This window comes from Trichomonas vaginalis, chromosome I (assembly GCF_026262505.1).
Source record: "Trichomonas vaginalis G3 chromosome I, whole genome shotgun sequence".
Classification (NCBI taxonomy): Eukaryota; Parabasalia; order Trichomonadida; family Trichomonadidae; genus Trichomonas; species Trichomonas vaginalis.
The window spans coordinates 18,504,295-18,527,796 of record NC_067203.1 but is presented as its reverse complement, the minus strand read 5'-3'; the positions used below and the strand labels follow the sequence as shown (position 1 = coordinate 18,527,796).

At 34.3% G+C, this 23,502-nt stretch overlaps 9 protein-coding genes and 2 pseudogenes across 11 annotated transcripts, besides 6 other annotated features; 5 read left to right on the top strand and 6 right to left on the bottom strand.

Moving 5' to 3' along the window:
• Positions 1 to 384: 384 nt before the first annotated feature.
• Positions 385 to 821, top strand: TVAGG3_1008170 (annotated as a pseudogene). The gene has a single exon. A coding segment is annotated over exon 1 (437 nt).
• A 978-nt stretch (positions 822 to 1,799) lies between these two features.
• Positions 1,800 to 5,073, top strand: TVAGG3_1008160 (annotated as a pseudogene). The gene has a single exon: positions 3,611 to 4,043. A coding segment is annotated over exon 1 (433 nt).
• A 149-nt stretch (positions 5,074 to 5,222) lies between these two features.
• Positions 5,223 to 5,468, top strand: TVAGG3_1008150 (LP04239P family; the record flags this gene model as incomplete). The annotated part of the gene is made up of 1 exon (XM_001294658.1): positions 5,223 to 5,468. One exon carries the CDS (start codon positions 5,223 to 5,225, stop codon positions 5,466 to 5,468), a length of 246 nt encoding a protein of 81 aa, XP_001294659.1.
• A 162-nt stretch (positions 5,469 to 5,630) lies between these two features.
• Positions 5,631 to 6,650: a mobile genetic element.
• On the top strand, positions 5,820 to 6,650 carry TVAGG3_1008140 (ribonuclease H-like family; the record flags this gene model as incomplete). The annotated part of the gene is made up of 1 exon (XM_051254472.1): positions 5,820 to 6,650. One exon carries the CDS (start codon positions 5,820 to 5,822, stop codon positions 6,648 to 6,650), a length of 831 nt encoding a protein of 276 aa, XP_051080046.1.
• A 23-nt stretch (positions 6,651 to 6,673) lies between these two features.
• Positions 6,674 to 6,739: a mobile genetic element.
• A 1,077-nt stretch (positions 6,740 to 7,816) lies between these two features.
• TVAGG3_1008110 (uncharacterized protein) lies at positions 7,817 to 10,122 on the bottom strand (the record flags this gene model as incomplete). Its single annotated transcript, XM_001309215.1, has 1 exon — positions 7,817 to 9,991. The coding sequence occupies one exon, from the start codon at positions 9,989 to 9,991 to the stop codon at positions 7,817 to 7,819; it is 2,175 nt and encodes a 724-aa protein (XP_001309216.1).
• A 362-nt stretch (positions 10,123 to 10,484) lies between these two features.
• Positions 10,485 to 10,829, bottom strand: TVAGG3_1008100 (uncharacterized protein; the record flags this gene model as incomplete). Its single annotated transcript, XM_001309216.1, has 1 exon — positions 10,485 to 10,829. One exon carries the CDS (start codon positions 10,827 to 10,829, stop codon positions 10,485 to 10,487), a length of 345 nt encoding a protein of 114 aa, XP_001309217.1.
• A 385-nt stretch (positions 10,830 to 11,214) lies between these two features.
• Positions 11,215 to 14,635, bottom strand: TVAGG3_1008090 (pecanex family; the record flags this gene model as incomplete). The annotated part of the gene is made up of 1 exon (XM_001309217.1): positions 11,274 to 14,312. The coding sequence occupies one exon, from the start codon at positions 14,310 to 14,312 to the stop codon at positions 11,274 to 11,276; it is 3,039 nt and encodes a 1,012-aa protein (XP_001309218.1).
• Positions 14,636 to 14,977: 342 nt separating this feature from the next.
• TVAGG3_1008080 (phosphoprotein phosphatase protein) lies at positions 14,978 to 16,038 on the bottom strand (the record flags this gene model as incomplete). The annotated part of the gene is made up of 1 exon (XM_001309218.1): positions 14,991 to 15,929. The coding sequence occupies one exon, from the start codon at positions 15,927 to 15,929 to the stop codon at positions 14,991 to 14,993; it is 939 nt and encodes a 312-aa protein (XP_001309219.1).
• Positions 16,039 to 16,234: 196 nt separating this feature from the next.
• TVAGG3_1008070 (phosphoprotein phosphatase protein) lies at positions 16,235 to 17,398 on the bottom strand (the record flags this gene model as incomplete). The annotated part of the gene is made up of 1 exon (XM_001309219.2): positions 16,446 to 17,381. One exon carries the CDS (start codon positions 17,379 to 17,381, stop codon positions 16,446 to 16,448), a length of 936 nt encoding a protein of 311 aa, XP_001309220.1.
• A 383-nt stretch (positions 17,399 to 17,781) lies between these two features.
• Positions 17,782 to 17,803: a mobile genetic element.
• A 1,346-nt stretch (positions 17,804 to 19,149) lies between these two features.
• Positions 19,150 to 20,781: a mobile genetic element.
• TVAGG3_1008050 (uncharacterized protein) lies at positions 19,979 to 20,395 on the top strand (the record flags this gene model as incomplete). The annotated part of the gene is made up of 1 exon (XM_001309221.1): positions 19,979 to 20,395. One exon carries the CDS (start codon positions 19,979 to 19,981, stop codon positions 20,393 to 20,395), a length of 417 nt encoding a protein of 138 aa, XP_001309222.1.
• A 106-nt stretch (positions 20,782 to 20,887) lies between the features above and the next one.
• Positions 20,888 to 21,926: a mobile genetic element.
• A 366-nt stretch (positions 21,927 to 22,292) lies between these two features.
• TVAGG3_1008020 (transcription factor DP family) lies at positions 22,293 to 23,441 on the bottom strand (the record flags this gene model as incomplete). The annotated part of the gene is made up of 1 exon (XM_001309222.1): positions 22,344 to 23,006. The coding sequence occupies one exon, from the start codon at positions 23,004 to 23,006 to the stop codon at positions 22,344 to 22,346; it is 663 nt and encodes a 220-aa protein (XP_001309223.1).
• A 53-nt stretch (positions 23,442 to 23,494) lies between these two features.
• Positions 23,495 to 23,502: part of a mobile genetic element that runs on past the window's edge.

Here is a 23,502-nt window from a genome sequence, read left to right as displayed (position 1 = left end):
CAGATTATCCTCAAACTCCTCAGACTACTCCTCAAACTCCTCAAATTATCCTCAGACAACTCCTGAAACTACTCCTCAGATTATCCTCAAACTCCTCAGACTACTCCTCGGTCTAATCCTCAGACTCCTCCTCAGATTATCCTCAAACTACTCCTCAGATTATTCTCAGACTACTCCTCAGATTATCCTCAAACTACTCCTCAGATTATCCTCAAACTCCTCAGATTATCCTCAAACTCCTCAGATTATCCTCAAACTCCTCAGATTATCCTCAAACTCCTCAGATTATCCTCAAACTCATCAGACTACTCCTCGGTCTAATACTCAAACTCCTCCTCAGATTATCCTCAAACTCCTCAGACTACTCCTCAAACTACTCCTCAGATTATCCTCAAACTACTCCTCAGATTATCCTCAGACAACTCCTCAGATTATCCTCAAACTCCTCCTCAGATTATCCTCAAACTCCTCAGATTATCCTCAGACTACTCCTCAGATTATCCTCAAACTCCTCCTCAGATTATCCTCAAACTCCTCAGACTACTCCTCAAACTACTCCTCAGTCTAATCCTCAGACTCCTCCTCAGATTATCCTCAGACTAGTCCTCGGATTATCCTCAAACTCCTCCTCAGATTATCCTCAGACTAGTCCTAAGATTATCCTCAAACTACTCCTCAGTCTAATCCTCAGACTCCTCCTCAGATTATCCTCAAACTACTCCTCAGATTATCCTCAGACTACTCCTCAGATTATCCTCAAACTCCTCCTCAGATTATCCTCAAACTCCTCAGACTACTCCTCAAACTACTCCTCAGTCTAATCCTCAGACTCCTCCTCAGATTATCCTCAAACTCCTCAGATTATCCTCAAACTCTCCTCAGATTATCCTCAGACAACTCCTCAGATTATCCTCAACTCCTCAGACTCCTCCTCAGATTATCCTCAAACTCCTCAGATTATCCTCAAACTCCTCAGACTACTCCTCGGTCTAATCCTCAGACTCCTCCTCAGATTATCCTCAAACTACTCCTCAGATTAATCCTCAGACAATCCTCAGATTATCCTCAAACTACTCCTCAGATTATCCTCAGACTCCTCCTCAGATTATCCTCAAACTACTCCTCAGTCTAATCCTCAGACTCCTCCCAGATTATCCTCAAACTACTCCTCGGTCTAATCCTCAGACTCCTCTCGGTCTAATCCTCAGACTACTCTCTCAGATTATCCTCAAACTCCTCAGATTATCCTCAAACTCCAAACTACTCCTCAGATTATCCTCAGACAACTCCTCAGATTATCCTCAAACTCCTCAGACTCCTCCTCAGATTATCTCAACTCCTCAGATTATCCTCAGACTCCTCAGATCACTCCTCAAACTACTCCTCAGACTCCTCTTCAAACTACTCCTCAGTCTAATCCTCAGACTCCTCCTCAGATTATCCTCAAACTCCTCAGACTACTCCTCAAACTACTCCTCAGATTATCCTCAAACTACCCTCAGATTATCCTCAGACAACTCCTCAGATTATCCTCAAACTCCTCCTCAGATTATCCTCAAAACTCCTCAGATTATCCTCAGACTAACTCCTCAGATTATTCCTCAAACTCCTCCTCAGATTATCCTCAAACTCCTCAGACTACTCCTCAAACTACTCCTCAGTCTAATCCTCAGACTCCTCAGATTATCCTCAAACTCCTCAGACTACTCCTCAAACTACTCCTCAGATTATCCTCAGACTCCCTCCTCAGATTATTCCTCAAACTCTCCTCAGATTATCTCAAACTCCTCAGACAACTCCTGAAACTACTCCTCAGCACACTCCTCAGATTATCCTCAAACTCCTCAGATTATCCTCAGACTCCTCAGACTACTCCTCAAACTACTCCTCAGACTCCTCCTCAGATTATCCTCAAACTCCTCAGATTATCCTCAGACTCCTCAGATACTCCCAAACTACTCCTCAGACTCCTCCTCAGATTATCCTCAAACTACTCCTCAGATTATCCTCAGACAACTCCTCAGATTATCCTCAAACTCCTTCTCAGATTATCCTCAAACTCCTCAGATTATCCTCAGACTACTCCTCAGATTATCCTCAAACTCCTCCTCAGATTATCCTCAAACTCCTCAGATTATCCTCAAACTCCTTCTCAGATTATCCTCAAACTCCTCAGATTATCCTCAGACTACTCCTCAGATTATCCTCAAACTCCTCCTCAGATTATCCTCAAACTCCTCAGATTATCCTCAGACTCCTCCTCAGATTATCCTCAAACTCCTCCTCAGATTATCCTCAAACTCCTCAGACAACTCCTGAAACTACTCCTCAGACAACTCCTCAGATTATCCTTAAACTCCTCAGATTATCCTCAGACTCCTCAGACTACTCCTCAAACTACTCCTCAGACTCCTCCTCAGATTATCCTCAAACTACTCCTCAGATTATCCTCAGACAACTCCTCAGATTATCCTCAAACTCCTCCTCAGATTATCCTCAAACTCCTCAGATTATCCTCAGACTACTCCTCAGATTATCCTCAAACTCCTCCTCAGATTATCCTCAAACTCCTCAGACTACTCCTCAAACTACTCCTCAGTCTAATCCTCAGACTCCTCCTCAGATTATCCTCAAACTCCTCAGACTACTCCTCAAACTACTCCTCAGATTATCCTCAGACTCCTCCTCAGATTATCCTCAAACTCCTCCTCAGATTATCCTCAGACTCCTCAGACTACTCCTCAGACAACTCCTCAGATTATCCTCAAACTCCTCAGATTATCCTCAAACTCCTCAGATTATCCTCAAACTCCTCAGACTACTCCTCGGTCTAATCCTCAGACTACTCCTCAGATTATCCTCAAACTCCTCAGATTATCCTCAAACTCCTCAAACTACTCCTTAGATTATCCTCAAACTCCTCAGATTATCCTCAAACTCCTCAGACTACTCCTCGGTCTAATCCTCAGACTACTCCTCAGATTATCCTCAAACTCCTCAGACTACTCCTCAGATTATCCTCAAACTACTCCTCAGATTATCCTCAGACAACTCCTCAGATTATCCTCAAACTCCTCAGACTACTCCTCAAACTCCTCAAATTATCCTCAGACAACTCCTGAAACTACTCCTCAGACAACTCCTCAGATTATCCTCAAACTCCTCAGACTACTCCTCAAACTCCTCAAATTATCCTCAGACAACTCCTGAAACTACTCCTCAGACAACTCCTCAGATTATCCTCAAACTCCTCAGATTATCCTCAAACTACTCCTCAGATTATCCTCAGACAACTCCTCAGATTATCCTCAAACTCCTCAGATTATCCTCAAACTCCTCAGATTATCCTCAAACTCCTCAGACTACTCCTCAAACTACTCCTCAGACTACTCCTCGGTCTAATACTCAGACTCCTCCTCAGATTATCCTCAAACTACTCCTCAGATTATCCTCAGACAACTCCTCAGATTATCCTCAAACTCATCAGATTATCCTCAAACTCCTCAGATTATCCTCAAACTCCTCAGATTATCCTCAAACTCCTCAGATTATCCTCAAACTCATCAGACTACTCCTCGGTCTAATACTCAAACTCCTCCTCAGATTATCCTCAAACTCCTCAGACTACTCCTCGGTCTAATCCTCAGACTACTCCTCAGACTACTCCTCAAACTCCTCAGACTACTCCTCGGTCTAATACTCAGACTCCTCCTCAGATTATCCTCAAACTCCTCAGACTACTCCTCGGTCTAATCCTCAGACTACTCCTCAAACTACTCCTCGGTCTAATCCTCAGACTACTCCTCAAACTCCTCAGACTACTCCTCGGTCTACTCCTCAGACTCCTCCTCAGATTATCCTCAAACTCCTCAGACTACTCCTCAAACTCCTCAGACTACTCCTCAAACTACTCCTCAGACTCCTCCTCAGATTATCCTCAAACTCCTCAGATTATCCTCAAACTCCTCAGACTACTCCTCGGTCTACTCCTCAGACTCCTCCTCAGATTATCCTCAAACTCCTCAGACTACTCCTCGGTCTAATCCTCAGACTACTCCTCAGATTATCCTCAGATTATCCTCAAACTCCTCCTCAGATTATCCTCAAACTCCTCAGACTACTCCTCGGTCTAATCCTCAGACTACTCCTCAGATTATCCTCAGATTATCCTCAAACTCCTCCTCAGATTATCCTCAGACTCCTCAGACTACTCCTCAAACTACTCCTCAGACTACTCCTCAGATTATCCTCAAACTCCTCCTCAGATTATCCTCAAACTCCTCAGACTACTCCTCAAACTCCTCAAATTATCCTCAGACAACTCCTGAAACTACTCCTCAGATTATCCTCAAACTCCTCAGATTATCCTCAAACTCCTCAGACTACTCCTCGGTCTAATCCTCAGACTCCTCCTCAGATTATCCTCAAACTACTCCTCAGATTATTCTCAGACTACTCCTCAGATTATCCTCAAACTACTCCTCAGATTATCCTCAAACTCCTCAGATTATCCTCAAACTCCTCAGATTATCCTCAAACTCCTCAGATTATCCTCAAACTCCTCAGATTATCCTCAAACTCATCAGACTACTCCTCGGTCTAATACTCAAACTCCTCCTCAGATTATCCTCAAACTCCTCAGACTACTCCTCGGTCTAATCCTCAGACTACTCCTCAGACTACTCCTCAAACTCCTCAGACTACTCCTCGGTCTAATCCTCAGACTCCTCCTCAGATTATCCTCAAACTACTCCTCAGATTATCCTCAGACAACTCCTCAGATTATCCTCAAACTCCTCAGACTACTCCTCAAACTCCTCAAATTATCCTCAGACAACTCCTGAAACTACTCCTCAGACAACTCCTCAGATTATCCTCAAACTCCTCAGATTATTCTCAAACTCCTCAGATTATCCTCAAACTCCTCAGACTACTCCTCAAACTACTCCTCAGACTACTCCTCGGTCTAATCCTCAGACTCCTCCTCAGATTATCCTCAGATTATCACTTTACATATATATATCGATAACTAAATAATTACTTATTATACTTTCTTTATTTTTTTTTTAATTTTAAAATAATATTAATATATCTTTCTACGTTTAATGATGAAAAGAGAAAGAGGAGTAAAAAGAGGAAAGAGGAAAGAGAGAGAAAAAAAAAGAGAAAGAAAGAAAAAAAAAGGACGGCGATAATTTTGTATTGTTTTGTTATTCGGCCGAATGGCGTATTATTCTATTTTTAAACGGTCATGGCGTAAAACCGTCGCATCCCTACACTCATCTTCAACGCCAGCACTCTGCCAACTCCCCTCTTCAGCGCCAGCTATCTGCCAACACTCTTCCACAGCAACAACTCTCTGCCAACACGCATCTTCAACGCCAGCTCTCTGCCAACACCTCGGCACAGCAACAACTCTCTGCCAATACTCAGCCTCAGCCTCACCCATCTGTGTCTATTCCCCTTAAGCGCGGGAGACCCAAAGTTAATGTACCAAAAGATCTTAAGGTAACTATTAGAAACCTAATTGAGCAGCATGGCCATCTTGGAATAATCTCCGCCTATAACCAAATAAATAAAGATATCGAATATGCCAAATATCATTTTGAGGCATTTTTGGACATGAAGACGGGTATTGTTCCACAGCCAACGCCTACCCAAGCATGGTTCTCCGCTATTGAACGTTTTAAACCCCTGAATCAAATTTCTTCCACAATTCCTTCCGGACTTATGATTGAAGAGTCTCCATTATCATTTCCATCTGAGCTGAGGAACATTAAATATCTTACAAACCCTCTTCCACATCCCCCTCAAGACATATGGTAGAAAGAGCTTTTAGAGAGCTAGGCTTGGCACGTCCAAGGGGACCCTATCGGCCAAAAGGAAAGACAAGATACTTAGCTGCCTTTCCTAACCAAATATGGCACGTTGATATCCACTTTCTTGGCAAAAAGAGAAGTCGGATTCTTTATGCTGTGATTGATGACTGCACAAGGCTCATCATAGAATGGCAGCATCTTTCGTCAAAAGATGCTAGCCAAACAGTGAAAGTTATTAAGAGAGCAATAGCCCGTTATGGACCACCACATACAATTTGGTCCGATAATGGCGGCGAGAATAAAGGCGAGTTCCTAAAGGTTATGAGGGTTCGGGGGATCAATAATGTATATATTGTCCCCCATTGCCCATACCAAAATGGGAAAATCGAGCGCTTGTGGCCTAACATAGAGAGCATAGAGTTGTCATGGGCAAAGATTCAACAATGGGTTGAGTACTATAATGCTAAACCTCATCTAGCATTACCAACTCATTATGTGAATGGAAAACAAATTCACTATAGCCCATCTGAAATGTGGAAGAAACTTCCAATTTGGAAGAGGGGAATGCCGGCAAAATGGATTGTGGATGGAGTCTCTCAAGATTTTCTTCCAGGTTCACTTATGGCCAATGAGATGCCAGAGCTCCAAGGAATCGAAGAAGATGAATGGGAAAAAGAAGGCGAGGAAGTTGAAGAAGAAGAAAATAAGGCGAATCCGGTTGAAATAGAAGAAGATAGTAATGAAGAAGAAGAATACGAAGTAAATTATGAAGAAGAATATCAAGAAGATTATGAAGACCCTTATGAAGAAGATTATGATGATTCATTTTAATATTACGAATAAAATGTCACTTTTCTATTTTTGACACGTAAAGTTGTCACTTTTATGTCAAACTGTTTTTATCGTTTTCGTATATAACAAAGTTAAAAATGTTTATTAGTTGATAAATTTCAAAATAGAAAATTTCGGAGTTGTTGAAAGTTTTCTTAGTTCCAATCAAAGACAAAACTTCTTTCGCTGATTTAATAGCATCTGTTCCTTTGACATTTTCAACGGTTTCAAGAACTTCACTGATTTGTTCATTACATTCTTCGAAACAATTGATTTCTTTACAAGCAAATTCTCTCAAAATGTTATGTGATTCTTTGACTGGGCAAATGAATGAAAGAATGTTAAGTTTATCAATTCCTTCGTATTCGAAACAGTCATTGCTGCAACCACAAACTAAAACAACGGGAACCTGCTTAGAAACTAAAAAATCAATCTCATTCTGAATATCTTTCTTTTGAATCTTCTTGATCTCAAAAACTAATGGAATAAAAATTCGATCATTTGTGAATTTTGTTGACACAAAAACGCCATCAAAACTTGAATGAGAAAATCGATGGCCGAAAATAGAATCAATTGCTGAAAATGCTGAATTAACACCAACAAAGCAAACTAATGAACAAAATCCGTCAACACTTAAAACTGTTTCTTCTGTTGAATGCAAACTAACTGTTTTAAGACATTTGTTGAAGTAGTTTTTAACATATGTGTTATCCTCAGAATAAACTCTATGTAATAGGTAAATATGCGTATCAAGCATACATGCGAGAATATGAAGTTATTTGAGACTGTTATTTGATTTTAGAAACTATTTCTTCTGTTGAATGTAAACTAACTGTATTCAGACACTTAGTGAAGTTAATTTGAGACTATTAAGTGATTTTAGTAGTTTTTGACTTTGAACTCAAATTTGTTTCTTTTGAATCTAATTATGAGAAAATACCACAAATCCCTTATTATCTCACAGTTAAAGAAAAAGTGTTAGATATTCTGGAAGATAATTTACTGACTTCATATCAGTTGAAGCATAGAAATGGAATGAAATCAAGATCTTTTTCAAGTTCTCACTTTATAGGATTCTTATCTCAAATTTTTTGTGATTTCGATTTTCAGGACTTCAATGAAAAATATAGATGATGGTCATTTGAATAAAATAAAAATAGTTTTATTTAGTAAGATGTTTCCAGAATAGATGTGTAGAAGGACGACGTAAAGATTTGAGATTTAAATGATTCTTTGGAAACATGAACTATATGACATGAAATCATAAGTCTTCGAGGAATTCCAGAAGCAGCAATCATTCGAATATAATCAGTAGATGTGTTCTCAATAATAAGAGGACATCGAATGGATTTGCACTCATGGAATGCATCAATCTCAACATCTGAAACTGAAAGTGGGAAATTGATGTATTTGAGATTAAGACATTTGTTGAATGAATAATCTTCAATAACAGAAACACTATCTGATTTAATATTGATTTTCTCAATATTGTTACTCGAATTGAATGAATAACTACAGATAACACTGCAGTTAATGTTGAGTTCTTTGTCTTTTGAGGGACTCAAATGAAAAATAAGTTCCCATTTAGTATTGTTTATTTGGTAAATAGTATTATAAATACATTTGAATTTATCTGATGAAAAATTACTGATATTTGTAAGAGATTCGCATTCTGAAATAGAATTAATTGAAAATGTATCAAGTAAATTTGTTTCACTGAATGTAATTGATTTTAGCTTCTTACAATAAAGAAATGAATAGTCTAAAATATATTGAATAGATTGTGTAATTTTAATACTTTCTAATGAAGAACAATTTTCAAATGATTTAATTCCAATCGATTTTGATCCTTCTCGAATTGTAACTTTTTCTAAATTAGCACATCCACAAAAACAATTATCAGGAACATTCGAAATATTAATTACATTCTTTAATCTAATGCAATTCTCAAATGTGTTAGTCATAATAACCAAATTAGGTGATGAAAATGTAAAATCTTCTAAATTAATGCAATCTTTAAATGATGACATTCCTAATGTTTGTAAATTAGGAAATGAATAATTAAATGATCTTAATTTTGAACAATTTCTAAATGCATAATCTTCTATAGAAGTGATTTGAGAGTTTTCTGTGAAATAAAAATTCCCAACTGTAGAATTTTCAAATGCTTTTTCTTTGACTTTTGTAACAGATTCAGGAATTGTAATACTATAAGAATATCCCCAGTATTCATAAATATTGGTTTGATCAGAACTCATAATAAAACGATCTGGAGTAATAATAAGATTTGGTTCATTCAGATATAAAATTGAAACATTTGTGTTCCTTGCAACTGAAGCAGAAGAAAATAGAGTTTTGCAAGTAAATGACAAATTGACTTTTGGCATATCCGTTGAAATAAAATAATATCCTTGAACAGTCATTGGCGAATTAGGGAATATAATTAGTTCAAGATTACTGCAATCATCAAATACTCGATCACCAAAGTAATCTATTGGACCTAGAAAAGTAACATTTATCAAACTATTACAACTACTGAAAACATAACCTTCAATCTTTTTCACATTTACAGGAACTATTATTGTTTGGATAGATGATTGATAAAAGCAATACTCTCCGATTGCTGTGACTGAATTTGGAATTTCATATCCTATTTTGTTACAAATAAAAAATAAAATACTTTCATTTTTTGAAAAAACAGCATTTCCATTTGTTGTTAAGTAATTATTTTTAGGATGAACTGAAATACTTGTTAATTGTCTATCTGTAAATGCATATCCATGGACTATAGAAACTTTTTCTGGAATTTGAAACGAAGTAATTGATGAATGAGCAAATATAATTTCTTCTAAAAAAGTTAAATTTGATCCTTCCCCAAAAGTAACATTTTGCAACTTAGAACATCTATAAAATGCTTGTTTATCTATTATTTTAACAGATGCAGGAATGACAATACTGGTCACTTGATAATTATATCGAAATGCATCATCTCCTATTTCAAGGAGTCCTTCTGGTAAAAGTATCTGATTGACTTTAGAGCACTCATAAAATGCTTCAGAAGATATTTTTGTAAGTTTGTTGCATGATGATAGATTGATAATGATAAGATTTCCGCATCTATAAAAACTTTTCTCCCCAATTGTTGTTAAATTAGGATTTTCTTGAAATGAAAAGGAATTTAATGTGCCGAGTTCATAAAAGCATTTATCTTGGATAATTTCGCATGTGGATGATATTCTGTGGTCGGATGATGTATCATTAACACTTGTAAGGATTTTTCCATCACTTGAATAACAACTTTCGTCAATATTTGTGTAAAGAAGTACTAAAAATATAATCATAATGAATAACTCATGCATGCCTTTTGCTTAAGTCTGTGTTTATGATAGTAATTTGGAACTATAATAAAAATTAAAAATTTGTTACATTTGAGAGGATTTTCACCTCTCAAATGTCACAAATTTGAATTCATGTTACCGTGAATTTTGAATTTGCACTTTTTGCAGAAGAATTTGTTAAAAATCATATGTTTAGATTATTATAAGCATTTGTTACGTAAAAGAAATCCAAAACGAATTTTATGGTCATTTCACTTCTCAATGATGAATTTTTGATAGGTTTACGTTATTGAAAAAATGAACTCAAACTATTCAATTTATTTTCAAAAAACTTTCCTAATAGCTGCATTGCAATTCAGGTATGTATCATTGCAGTGCAATCTCATAAATTTATCTTTTTAGTATGACCTTAAAAATAAAGAATTATCATTGTTGTCTGAGGAAAAAAAGATAATTTTGTCACTTTTTTATAAAAAAAACAATAGTAAAAGCATATTTAAAAATCTATTCTTGACTTCCTACCCATTCGAAACGTTTCTGTTAATTCAATATTGCTGCCAATGATCCGCAAATAATTGTCATCACCAATATAAGCGGTTCTTCCATCTGCGAGTTTAACTTTGCCGGATGCTTTAGTAAAATCAACAGCATTAGTGCCATCAGTAATGTTTGCAATATTGTAATATCGAACACTATCAGGAAGCGGAGGTCGGAAGCACGATTTCATTTTTTCGTTAAGATATAAAGTGCGTCCATCTTCAAGTTCCCATTTGCGTTTAGTATAAACCTTTTCAAAGCAGCTTTGTATACCGTAAAATAAGCTCAATAAAATGAAAAGCATTTTCCAAAAATGGCAAATGACATTTTGCCATAAGTTCAGATTTTAAAACATTGTCAGTCTCCATTTCTTAAATTCTACAAAAAAATTAATTTTATTGAATGTTTTATTTGAATCAAAAATAATCGGAAGAAATTGAATTCATTATAATAAGAAAAATAATATTCAAAATACATATTTTAATAGGTTCTGATACTTTTTTCGGGCTTATTTTATAAGCCCGTAAAAAGTGTCAAACCTATTATCATATTCGTTTTTTCTCAAAGCGATATCCTTATTTCAAACTAAAATTTAAGATTTAAAATGAAATATATAAGAAAATATATGAAAAGGGAAGAAATTTAAAAATATGAAATAAAATTTCAGCGAATTATAAAAAAAAAAAAACAAACTTTATTAATAAATCATGATAATATACAAAAATAACAATAAAAATCAAATAAAAAACTAATGTTGAGTAAAATCTTTGTCACTGTATGAAGAAATGATATTAGTGACGTAAGCAGGGTAACCAACAGGTGAATTACAACTTTGGTTTGTTATATTTCTCAATGTTGGAACACTTGCCTGTATAGAATGTCTTTCTCTACTAGAAAGAGCGAAGAAAAGAATAGATCTTGCTTCATTTGCCCAGAACCCTCTGATACTTTCACTTTCCAGTGAAAATATGGACCAATTTTGTTCATTTTTGGCAAATCTAACAACTTCAATTTTTTCTTCATTCAAAACCATAGTAATTACAGGTTTTTCGTACTTCTGGAGTGCCTCTTCCAGTTCAGGAGACCTAAGAGGCAATATTTTGTAGCTTTCCTCTGTTTCGACCATGAATTGATAAATAGATTGTGGAGTTGAATTCTCTGGTTCAAGTCCTACAGAAACTAGGAACAATATACCGATACTATATCTAAAAGCATACAGTATTATGTTGGCATTGTCCTTTGTTTCGTCTTGGAAGACTTCTTTTCCGTCGAAAACTTCCAAAATTTTGTCGTATTTGAATTGTCCGTTCTTACTTACGACAATTGAGTGGACGTAATGTGTAACAACCCACAATCTCTTCATGATTCGGTCGTCTAAAGTCAAATCTAACTGAGATGCAACGTATCTGATGTATTCCATGTTCCTTTCACTGAAAGCGGCCTTGGCATTCTTCAAATTCTCATTGGAAGCTTGGATTTCTTCAGGAGAAAGTGGTTTTTCGTCTTTAATTCCTTTCAATGTGAAGTAAACTAAGCTTCTGAGCTCCCACATGAGGAAGGATTTGCCTAATCTTGGCACAACGTTCTCCCTCAGTGAACATTTCGTGAAACTGATCATTGTCAAAGGAATTTTTGTGGCTCGAAGCTCAAACATTGAGTGGTTGAAGGCGAAACATTGGCCAATGTTGCCAAATGTTTGATGTTCGAGCACAATCTGCTGTAAAACAGAGAGTTCGCCGCCATGACATAAAGTTTGGGAGATATATTCGAGGCCACGAACCTGGAAACTGACTTTATTTGCTTCCAATGCTATGACATGGACAATGGCCATAAGGTCATCGCATAACATTAAGAAGAAAGAGTCATCATTCACTAGACCAAGTTTTCCATCTTTGACCATGTTTCCGAAATCCTTCTGGAGAGCTTCACTGAGGCTCAAATATGTTGGCGCTTCAAGGGGATAGTCACTGGATGACTTAATGTACTCATCATGCGGAACATCTCCATCGATAAAGTCATAAAAAGAGTTCGGCCGCGGTGGGGAGAAGAAGAAAAGACCGATGTAACCAAAGGAAATTGATAACGGAGCTCCTGTAAGTAATGACCAACCTAATGCGGGGCCGCTGATGACATTTAAGGGATGTGGGATGTAGGAAACGATTGTAGTGATTATTGCGCTCTTCGCATACTCCCATTTATTGAGAAATGGATCAGAATAAATAGTCGGAGAAACCCATCTTGCTTTAAACCACAATCTGAGGAATCTTGTGACTTTTATAAGCTTCCTTGATAATATAAGTGATATAAACAAGTCGGTAGAAAGACTTTTGTTACCGACTTCTCTAAATAATAAGAAATATGAGAGAATTAAAGCGATGCAGAAAATATGTGGTAATGTCTGTGACAATCTAAGTCCATGGAGAATAATAATTGCACCTGCTACCGGATAAACTTTGTACTTAATAAGTGAAATTGAAATATAAGCTGGTCCTGTGAGGAAATTCGTAATATAATGAGCATATTTCGTGAGGAATGTATATGATATGATTTTTCCATGCACAAAAACATACTTCTGGTGCGTTGTTACGTATGGAAAAATGATATCAATAATCGCATGACACAAAATGATGCAAATTAATACAAAAGGTATCGCCTTTTCGTTAATCAACCAGTTAGAAAGTGCTGTAGCACCTGACAATGAAGCAGAAATGATTGCAGAAACCAAATGTCGTTTCATGAACGTTTGGCAGTTATCTGCTATTGAAAATTGAGTAAAGAACGTTACAAAGAACATGGCCAGACCAACAGCAATTGGAGCATTGTCGATGTAAAAGATTAATACGACAATAATCACCATTAAAAGGGAAGAGAAGAATGCTCCAAGGCTCTTCTTGATGTTTGTTGACCCGCTGATACCAAATAAGTATTTGTTAAGGCTTTCTATCAGCCAATGTAAAGTTGTGATCGGATGTCCAAAAATTCCGATCATAAAACCTAATGGATATAAAAGGAAACAAAGGTAGAATACATGTGCGCCGAGATTCAGAATACTTGGCATTTGTAAATCGAAATTTAAAACATTAACTTTCGTAGGAACGTATTTTTCGAGAAATAATAATATACAAGCTGATCCAACCATGGATACAGCTACTGACGCACGCGAATATGAAATATAAGGATCTGTGAAAGATGTCGAATAAGGATCGCATTGTGGAGGTAATAACAATGAGAAAATGGCCATTGATGATATCAATGACGAATACCATGTCAAATAATTGGGAATAAGTGTTCTAGATATTGTTATTCCAAGAGGAAGAAGCAAAGAAAGAATAACAGCAGAAAGCAGATGCCAATTATTGACAGGACGTGCAAAAGTGCGTTGTAATGATTCGCGATCGAAGTGGACATTCACTGGCTTTCCGCATAAAATAATTAAATTTGTTTTAATTCTTCGACTTGGAGCTCTGTCTTGCATGTCACGAGTGACAGTTCCGTTTTGTATTAGTGTTACTAGGCGAAAAATTTCTTCTATATCAAAGCCTTTTCGTAATAATTGATAAACTCTGTCATCCATCTGCATTCTTTCGTCAAACAATACACGACGATTTTCCCATAGTGGACCACTAATACCTGCAGGGATGATTGACTCAACACCTTCAAAGTCGTCGTGTGTATTTAAAGAATCATCGAGTAATGAGTTGAACCACACCACAATTAGTTCGATAATTAAAACAGCTAACGCTACAAGAGTAGATATCATAAAAATTGCAGTACTAGGAAGATCCATTGATAATAATAATAAAAAGGCCATAAAGAAAATCAGAAATACAGTGATTTTTATAATATTTGGCCATTTGTCATTCCTATGGAGTATAAATCCTCCTGTGATGCTACTCAAAATATGAAGCTTTGTACCATATAGCTCCATCTTTTTCAGGGCAGGTCACTTTTTTGAGGATGTTTTATTGTCGTCTGGAAAAAGTGACAAAATTATTATTGTCGTCTAAAAAGGTGACAAATTATTATTGTCGTCTGGAAAAGTGACAAAATTATCATTGTCGTCTAAAAAATAGATTTTTCAAGCATGTTTCGGTACCTAAATAAAGGAAGAACATCAATTCCATCTATGTATATAGTATGCAAACACGCATGATATATGGAGTAGCTCTTTATCTGGCTAAAAATCCTATTATTTGAAAATTCGCATTGTCGTCTAAAACCGCCAGACGACAATAATAATACCCCCACTTTTTTAAAGATTATTTGGAAAATTTTGGATTAGAATTCTCCGGTACGATCGTGCTGAACAATTTCATTCATAAATCCTGTTTTGTGCTATCCATTCATTTACAATTATATAAGTTTGATCGAATAAAGATCTGTAATTAAATTTTCTGATAAAAAATATAAAAATAAATATGATAAAACAAACATACATGATAATTTACTTAACAAAACATACAAACTATTCAGTTCTTATAGGTTCATTTTGAACTTCGATTTCAAACTTCGGTAATGATATAATAGTACATTGTAAATCTTCGCTTATGCTTAATACAGCTGCTCCCTTTGACTCAGATGAACTTGAAGATGAATAAATCGTCAAAATGGATTTATCATTTTGGAAAGGAAAGTTATATCCTTGAGGGGCTACTTCATGAGCTCTAACTATAAGTGAAAATCCGAATTTTTGACAGAACCTGGATGTAGCAACAGGTCCAAATAAAATTCCAATTCCACGATCGCTAGGAATCCAATTTCCATCTAGCAAATTTGCATTTGGATCTGACCATAAGAAGTTGGCGATTATTCCATGAGAAGATACATCTTTTGGTCTTTTGATGTCTTCAATTTCTTCTAATGAATTAATTGATGTAGAAATGCCTCCATGCACACAAAATATTTGATCGTCAATGATTGCTGCAAAAGGGAGGCATCTGAAAACTTCATTAATTATTTTCCATATTTTCTCAGAGTAATTCAGTATGCATTCTTCTAGGAATCCATAATGATAATTAGTTTTCCAATTTTCGTGATTACCTCGTAATAAAAAGAAATTATTTGGAAATTTGATTTTGAATGCAAATAGTAAAGCAACAACATCGATAGCTTGTTTACCTCGATCTACAAAATCTCCTAGGAAAAGATAGTTTGTAGCTGGAGGATATTTCATTGTTTCGAATATTCGCAATAAATCATAAAATTCACCATGAATATCTCCACATATGACAACAGGAGCTTCGAGACGAAGTAGTGAAGGCTGCTTTAGTAAAATCTTGCGAACGGATATACAAAGTTCGATTATTTCAGATTCTGTAATGCCTGACCGAGTTCCTGGTGGTTCATATCGTAGTTTGACTAGTTTTAAAATGATTGAATCTAAATGGTTTCTGTTATCTGTCATAAAAATGCCAAAATTTTCTCAAAATGAATGCCTTTGAAATTGATCAACAGTCTTTTTATACCAATATGTTAAGATATATAATAGAAAATGGATGTCAATGAGAAATATCGGAAAACAATTCAACTAATTGATATTTTTCCAAAATTTAGAATTAAAATCATAAAACCATTATCCAGGAATTCGTCCAATACTTGAAATACTGCCATAAGTGACAAATTAAAGAGGATAAGTTCCGCTTGTGTATAGTTTAATGAAATCATTACTATATTACTTTAACTATTCAATATATTTGTCTCAACAACCATGTAAATTTCTCATTTTGACTTTGAAAGCTAATAGTCCTTAATTCAGAATTCATATGCCTAATCCAAAATTATCTGAAATGTCAAAATCGTTTTCAATATTTCGGAAGATTTTCAGATGTTTACTAAAATGGAGGAGAGTAAATTTCAAAAATTTAATGCAAAAAACAAAGAAAAAAGAAAGTAAATCCTCTAAGATTAAGAAATGACGTAATTAGTCATCTTCTGGTAAGTCAAATGAATAGTACTTAGGAATTTGATCTGATTCTTCATCAACTTCTTTTGGAGTTTCGAAGCGAATTTCTTTTCGCTTCATATTTTCATCGAGCTCGAGAATACCAGCAGAGTTGCCGCATCTCCTGCAATAATCAGGTGCTGAGAATATTGTTACAATTTGATTATTGTGACCGTATTCAAGTCCTGTCATTACAAGTTGATGGCCTCTAGCTGTGAGCTCAAGACTGTTCTCTTTGTTCCAGCCAGCTGTAATGTCTGGGCCAAACTGATATCCTGCTTCTCTTGCGGATGGTTGGAATCCTGGAGTTGGTGTTGGGTCACTCCACATTAAATCGCACATTGGACCTTCGTGTGGAATTTCTCTGAATCGGTCAAGCTTCTGAATATCGTCAATTGTCTTAATTCTTGGGGAAAGACCTGCATGGACACATAAAATCTTGTCTCCAACAATTGCTGCTAGAGGAAGGAAGTTAAATGTATTTGTGTATGTTTGCCAAACATCATCATTGCCATATCTTGCAATAACCTCATCACGGAAGCCGAAAATTTGCGAAATTCCGGCACTTTCATGGTTGCCACGAAGAAGGGTAATATTATTAGGATACTTAAGCTTCAAGCAGAAAAGATATGAAACAGTTTCAATTGACTGAGAACCTCTATCAACATAGTCTCCGAGAAAGAGGTAGTTAGTCATTGGAACTTCTCCACCGATCTTAAATAACTCCATAAGATCTTTAAACTGTCCATGAATATCACCACAAATTGTTATTGGAGGTTGAACAGAAACAACATTTGGTAATTTCTCAAACAAAGCTTTTGACTTGACATTGATCCAATTGATCTCTTCAACTGTTGGCGTTAGTCCATCCATAATGTGCTTCATGATGGAGTCAGCATCAATAGTTCCGTTCATTCAACTGAAAAAATGATGGGCAAAAAATTAAGAAAGATTTCTTAAGAAACCGACGCCAGAAAAAATCTGGAAAAGAATGATCAGCAATATGTATGGAATTAATTTGGGGTTAAATAATAATATTTGAAAAAACCGTTTTGCAAAATCTTGTTTGAATAGATGTAAAATTATAATAGTTCGGAGATTTTCGATGAGTATTTTCATTTATAAATGATATTTAGAGATATTTACTTTTTTCAAAAATTCGAAATTTTGAATAAATTCAAATTTGAAAAGTAAGGAACACTATCAAATTTTGTCAAATATTTTTACGTTCAAAAATGCGATATTACATTATGTGTAAGCATCAAAAAATCATCAAAAAATATTTTCTCCAAAATTTATCGATAGAAATTATTAAGGGTATAGTCCACTAAAAATTTTTAAGTTTTGACAATGAAAATAAGCTCTGTGACCATGTAAATATATATCTATGCAAAACGAGAGGTTATGCCATAATTTTTTTTAGTTATCAAATTTCCCTTTTTTTGAGAGAAGTCTCTCAATAATTTGAGAAGAATCTTTGATATAAAGAGATACACATTTGTAGAACGAAGTAAGTGTTTTCCAAACATTTTATATGTTCATCCTGTATAACAATATAAAGCTGCATAGTGCCATCTTGTGCGTTTGCTATTTTATGTACTTTTCATTGAGATAATCCCTCTTCTCGGGTGATTTTAACAGTCAACTCAATTTTAAAATAAAGATTTCATCAAAATGATTTCGAAATTCGGATATTGATTATATAAATAGCACTGTTAACATATTTTGGATGAGTAAAAAATACCTTGTTTTGTATGCATTTAGTACACCTTTATTTTTGATTAAAACTATAAAATTTTTATTCCTTATATAATAAATAGTATATGTTACATAAACATGAAATTCAATAGCATTCAATTTTGGATTTTTTAGATTTGGTAAATTTTAGAAGAAATAAAATCAGCAATCAAAATAAAGAAACTTTTTTTGTATCTTCTATGATTACCTTTTGGTACTAAATTTTGCATTAATAAGTAAATTATCTGTATTATTCTGTGAGCACAAGCCCTCAGTTATGCTGGTAGTGAATGATGAATCGTCATTTTGCGAAGAGAACGCGATTATTAAGGTAATTTTGAGAATTGTCTTGAATTATTTAAAATTAAAGTTAATTGAATAGGTAGGATAACTAGCCTTTGCTAAATTTGTATAATTTGACCTTATTCTAGTTGGATCTGAGAATATTTTGCTGAAATAATAAATTTTATCGCCGATTTATGAAAATTTCTCTGATGGGACCGACTCGCTGAAACGTATTAGTGTTAATGGTAACTTGTCTGAATTTTCAAATTTTTTTCGAAATCCAAAAAATCACAAACAAAAGCATCAAAATTAGATTTGCATTTAAGGTTTTCATTTTTTTTTGGAAAATAAAAATATTTTTTCCCCAATAAAGTTTATTTTTACTTTTGAGAGGAATAGAAACGTTATTTTGGAATTTTGAAACGACAGAAATGTTCCATTTTTAATGTAGATTCTAAAATGGGGTCAAATTTTTGATTGAACCGTTATCCATTGAAAAACCTCGATTTAAAAATGTTATTCCAAAATATTCATCTAATGATATAGTATATATTTATTAATTATTACTTTTTATTCAATTTTCACTTTTGGCGGGATTTCATTTTTTTGTTGTTGTATGGGCCATATTGTTCACCCAAAACGGAAAACAAAGGCAATGCATAACATTTTACTCCACGAACGTCGTCGACTCTCAGCGCGACAGATGCTTGGTGCTTGCATAATGACCGGAATGCCATATACAAAAGGTGCTCGCTTTCTTTCTCTTTGTGGAACTAAGCCCCTGTGAAGAGTGGTGTCATGAGACAACAGAGATTTTGTGACGATAAGATTAGAAGACTTAAAAGTATTTCCCTAATGCTGTCGAGAAAGTCCTTCAGTGGTTACTTATCCATTGATGCAAGATGGACGCACAGGCGAAACTCGCCAAGTTGTACAGTAACTGCGCTCGATGCTGTCACAAAAAGAGTTCTTGCATGCGTGAACATCAACCATATTGGTGGAAACAGACAGCATGCTCAGTATTCCGGAGCTTCCAACAATATGGAAAGTGCTGGAACTCGAATCATCTTGAAGCAATTAAAGAAATACAATATCTTGAAAGATGTTAAAGAGATTATTAAAGACCGATATAACAAAAGTGTCTCTGTCTTTAAAGAATTTGGCGTCTCTCATCTTGAAAGATTCGATCCAGGTCATGTATCAAAAATATCTCAAAAGATTTTACAAAGTTCTCAGCTTCTCATAAGACAGTTGAAGTTTTCAACGACAAGACTCAGAAGATTGAAAAAATAGAGAGACCTTTCTGGGGTCTGAATGCAAGCCTAAGTATGTGGCTTTGGTCATGTTTTGCCGAAGAAAATATTGACAAACGTACGAAAATGTGGGAGAATTGTGTCTACCATTACGTAGGCAATCATTCTTTTTGCGAACCGCACAATTACAAATGCTTTGAATGGCAAAAAGGTGTCAATTCGATCCAACTTCAATTCATGCTCTATGACTGGGTTCACAAATGGACACCCATAGTTTCCAAAGTTTCTTCCATTGGATCTACCTGCATGAATGAAGCGTTTAACTCCAAAAATGCATGCTATTTGGACAAATCAAGAGCCTGGAAGAACATTAACATTAGAGTTAACGTTGCAATCTTAGAATGGAATGATCCAGAGCATTTTCTCGGAGATATACAAAAAGTATTACATCTTCCCCCACTTCCAGAAGATTGTGTCAAATCATTTGAAGAGAATTGTTACTCCAAAATGATATTGAAACAAAAAACTGTTACAAAAGGTTCTAAAAAACAGAACAAATACAAAAAATCCATTCAGAGTGTACCAGGAGGAGATTATCAAGTTTTCAAGTCCGAATGGGAATCAGAAGACGAAGACATTGATGACTTTGATTAACGAAAATTACATTTTATTTATTGTTTTTGTTTTTAATTAAATTATTATTATGCTCATTTTCTTATTTTGATTTTTTCTCATTATGATATAAATAATTTATTAATGCATTTATCCAATAATTATGCTATGATATTTTTATGCCTTATTTCATTTCTCTTATATTTGATAATCTGGTAAAATATAGTTCAGACTATAATCATTTTAGATTATTGATATATTTATATAGGTTAGAATAAAATTAGTTTCATTTTCTACTTTTATTTTGAATTAATAATTTATAATATCAAATATTATGGCGTAACCTCTCCTTTAAAATACAGATATATATAGGCCTATAGAGTTTATTGGCACTCTCAAAACTCTAGAATTTTGAGTTTACTATACCCTTAATAATATTTTGAATTTGAAAAGGATTCGAAATATTTAAATTATTTGCAATGACCAAAAGGTTGCAATTAATGCAAAATCAATTCAATAATTGTAAAAATTAAGGGTGCACACGAGAGGATCATGTAAACTTCAGAATTTAGAACCTTATTTTTAGGCATTATCTTGGCTCCCTATTTAGGCTCGAAAAGCAAAAAATATCAAAAAATACAACTTGACTCCATTATGACCCTTTCATGGAGGTAGTTTTTATCCGCTAGTATTTTCCCTTTGAATCTCTTTACAATTCGAAATCAAATTCAAAACTCAGTAGAAGAAAGGAAGAATCGACTTACTACGGTTGTAATACGAATAAATACATATATTTAATTATTTTTATTTACATAATAATTGTTTGAAGCTCATATTCCATCAAATTTTTAAATAAAAACATTAAAATGTTGAAAATGTTCATATATTTTAATAGGTTTTTGGCACTTTATTGAGGAATTACTACATACATAGTCGAACTGAACTTGATATTTTGAAATTTAAATTATTTATCAAAATTAAAATTTAACTTGAAATTTATAATTATTTAGTCATATTTTGCATAATTCTAAGTAGATTTTGTAAAAAATCAAGAAAGAAAAATTTTAACGTGTTTTATTTTTTCTTTTTTATAATAATACATATTATTATATAATTAACATATTCATAATGTTTCACCCTTTCAAAAATATAATCCTCCTCCTCTCAAATAAACGTACATACGGGTGGCCTCTTTTTTCAAAAAATTAAAATTTGAAATTTTTGGCTCAAATATTAGAGATTTTTTCAACCTTCAACGATATATGTTGTCTATATCAGACCTCCTTTCTTTTTGATACTTAACATTGTTCCTAAATCTTAGCCGTTAAGGCTGTTCTGAAAATATTTTTTTTTCGAAAAAATTCAAAAAAATTCTTAAAATTCAAAAATCCCTTAATTCCTGAGGATTTTGGAAAAAAGTTTTTACATGAACATGTGTATATTATATGAAGTATATTGATAAGGTAAAAATCAAATTTTATTGAATATTCATCGAGAAAATAAACTAACGAATCCCTCAAAATTGAGAGGGTAATCCTCCTCCTCTCAAATAAACGTACATACGGGTGCACCCTTAACCAACAAGTAATTTGCCGCGAAAAAAAAATGAAATTTTTAACTTTCTACTTGCCAGAATTTCACTTGACATTTTTTCTGACCAATAGTTTTGCATTCACTGCAAGCTAGCAAATAATTTCATATTGAATTGTTTTCGAATTTAATGAAAAGTATTTCCAATAAAATTATTTCATAGTGAAACAAAGCTTTAATAGAGTGTTAATGAGTGGTGTATAAAAACTATGCCCTTAATGTTAAAGAATAAAAGTTAAGTAAAATAATACAGAATAATAAATGATTAATTCAGATTTTATGCTGGCTTTCATTTAAAATGAACATACTGAGATTATTTTAAGTTCCAATGCTAGTTCATATTAGTTTCAAAAATATAAGCGAAAATATTTACAATACAAAACAACAAAAACAAAAATTATTATACCGGCATCCCATTTTGTTGGGATTCTAGCATATGATCGATCACTTCTTTGCTATATTTTGCAAAAAGTGGATTAATTTCCAAAAGATCGTGAATTAGCTGTGGAGGAAATTGAACATGCAAAATTATATCTGTTGGCGAGAAAAAATGAGTGGGCCTCTCCCTTAATTCGATTTTAATTTCATGACGACCCAAACGCGTCGTTTTTATCTCATTACTAGCTGTTCCAAATACCATAACACGAGCAGGAAGTGCATTTGGTGGTTTGCGATTTGGAAAATTCTTTTGTATCAAAGCTTTATATGCGGCGAGAATTCTGAGTTTTAAGAATAAACTTCGTTGTTTTAGAACGAGTGGAGATGGTGCGTTGGGTTTAGGAGCCTGCTCTGCTTCTGCCCCTGGATTTTGACGTTTTAAACCTCTCCAATTAAGTTTTTTGCCATCTTTTTCTATTATTCCTGTAGCAGATAATACATTTATGACATCGTAAATACGTCTTCTTACTGTTTCTTGAGAAAATGAGTGCGGATTTTCTTGAATAAGGTTGTTAATTAAAATTGTTGCTATGCTTTCGGATGTCGTTTCTCCAAGCTCGAGTAATAGCTCAAGAAGTCTGGGAGCTAGTGCTTTTAGGCATACTTTATCTTTGTTCTCCGTCATGTAAATCGTTGTAAATTCCAATGGAATACTAAATGATAGATTCTTGGATAATTGAAAAGGAATTATGCTAATCGGATAGGAGATCTCAATTAATAAGGTATTTTCCTATGTTCCTGTTCAAATTTAATGTCTTGCTGCATCATAGACTAGTTGTTGCTTCGTCGTCGAACGTCCCATGTACAGCAAGTCAACTCGATATAAAATATTTATCATTTATCGATCACTCATTCACTAAATTCAATCAGTATATCTGTTTTCATGAAGAAAAACTTATTTTATTAAAATGAATCTAATATTCTGTATTTTATCAAATATCGATTACCATACTATTTGTTTTCCTTAATAAATCAATTTGATCCATCTAAAATTTGCATTATTCCTTTATTCAAACTATGAGAATATAAAAATGCTTTTATTTTTGTAAATGAAGTAATATTTATCATTAATTTATGACATTCTCTTTCTTTTCATATTTATTATTATTTAAGGGTCCACT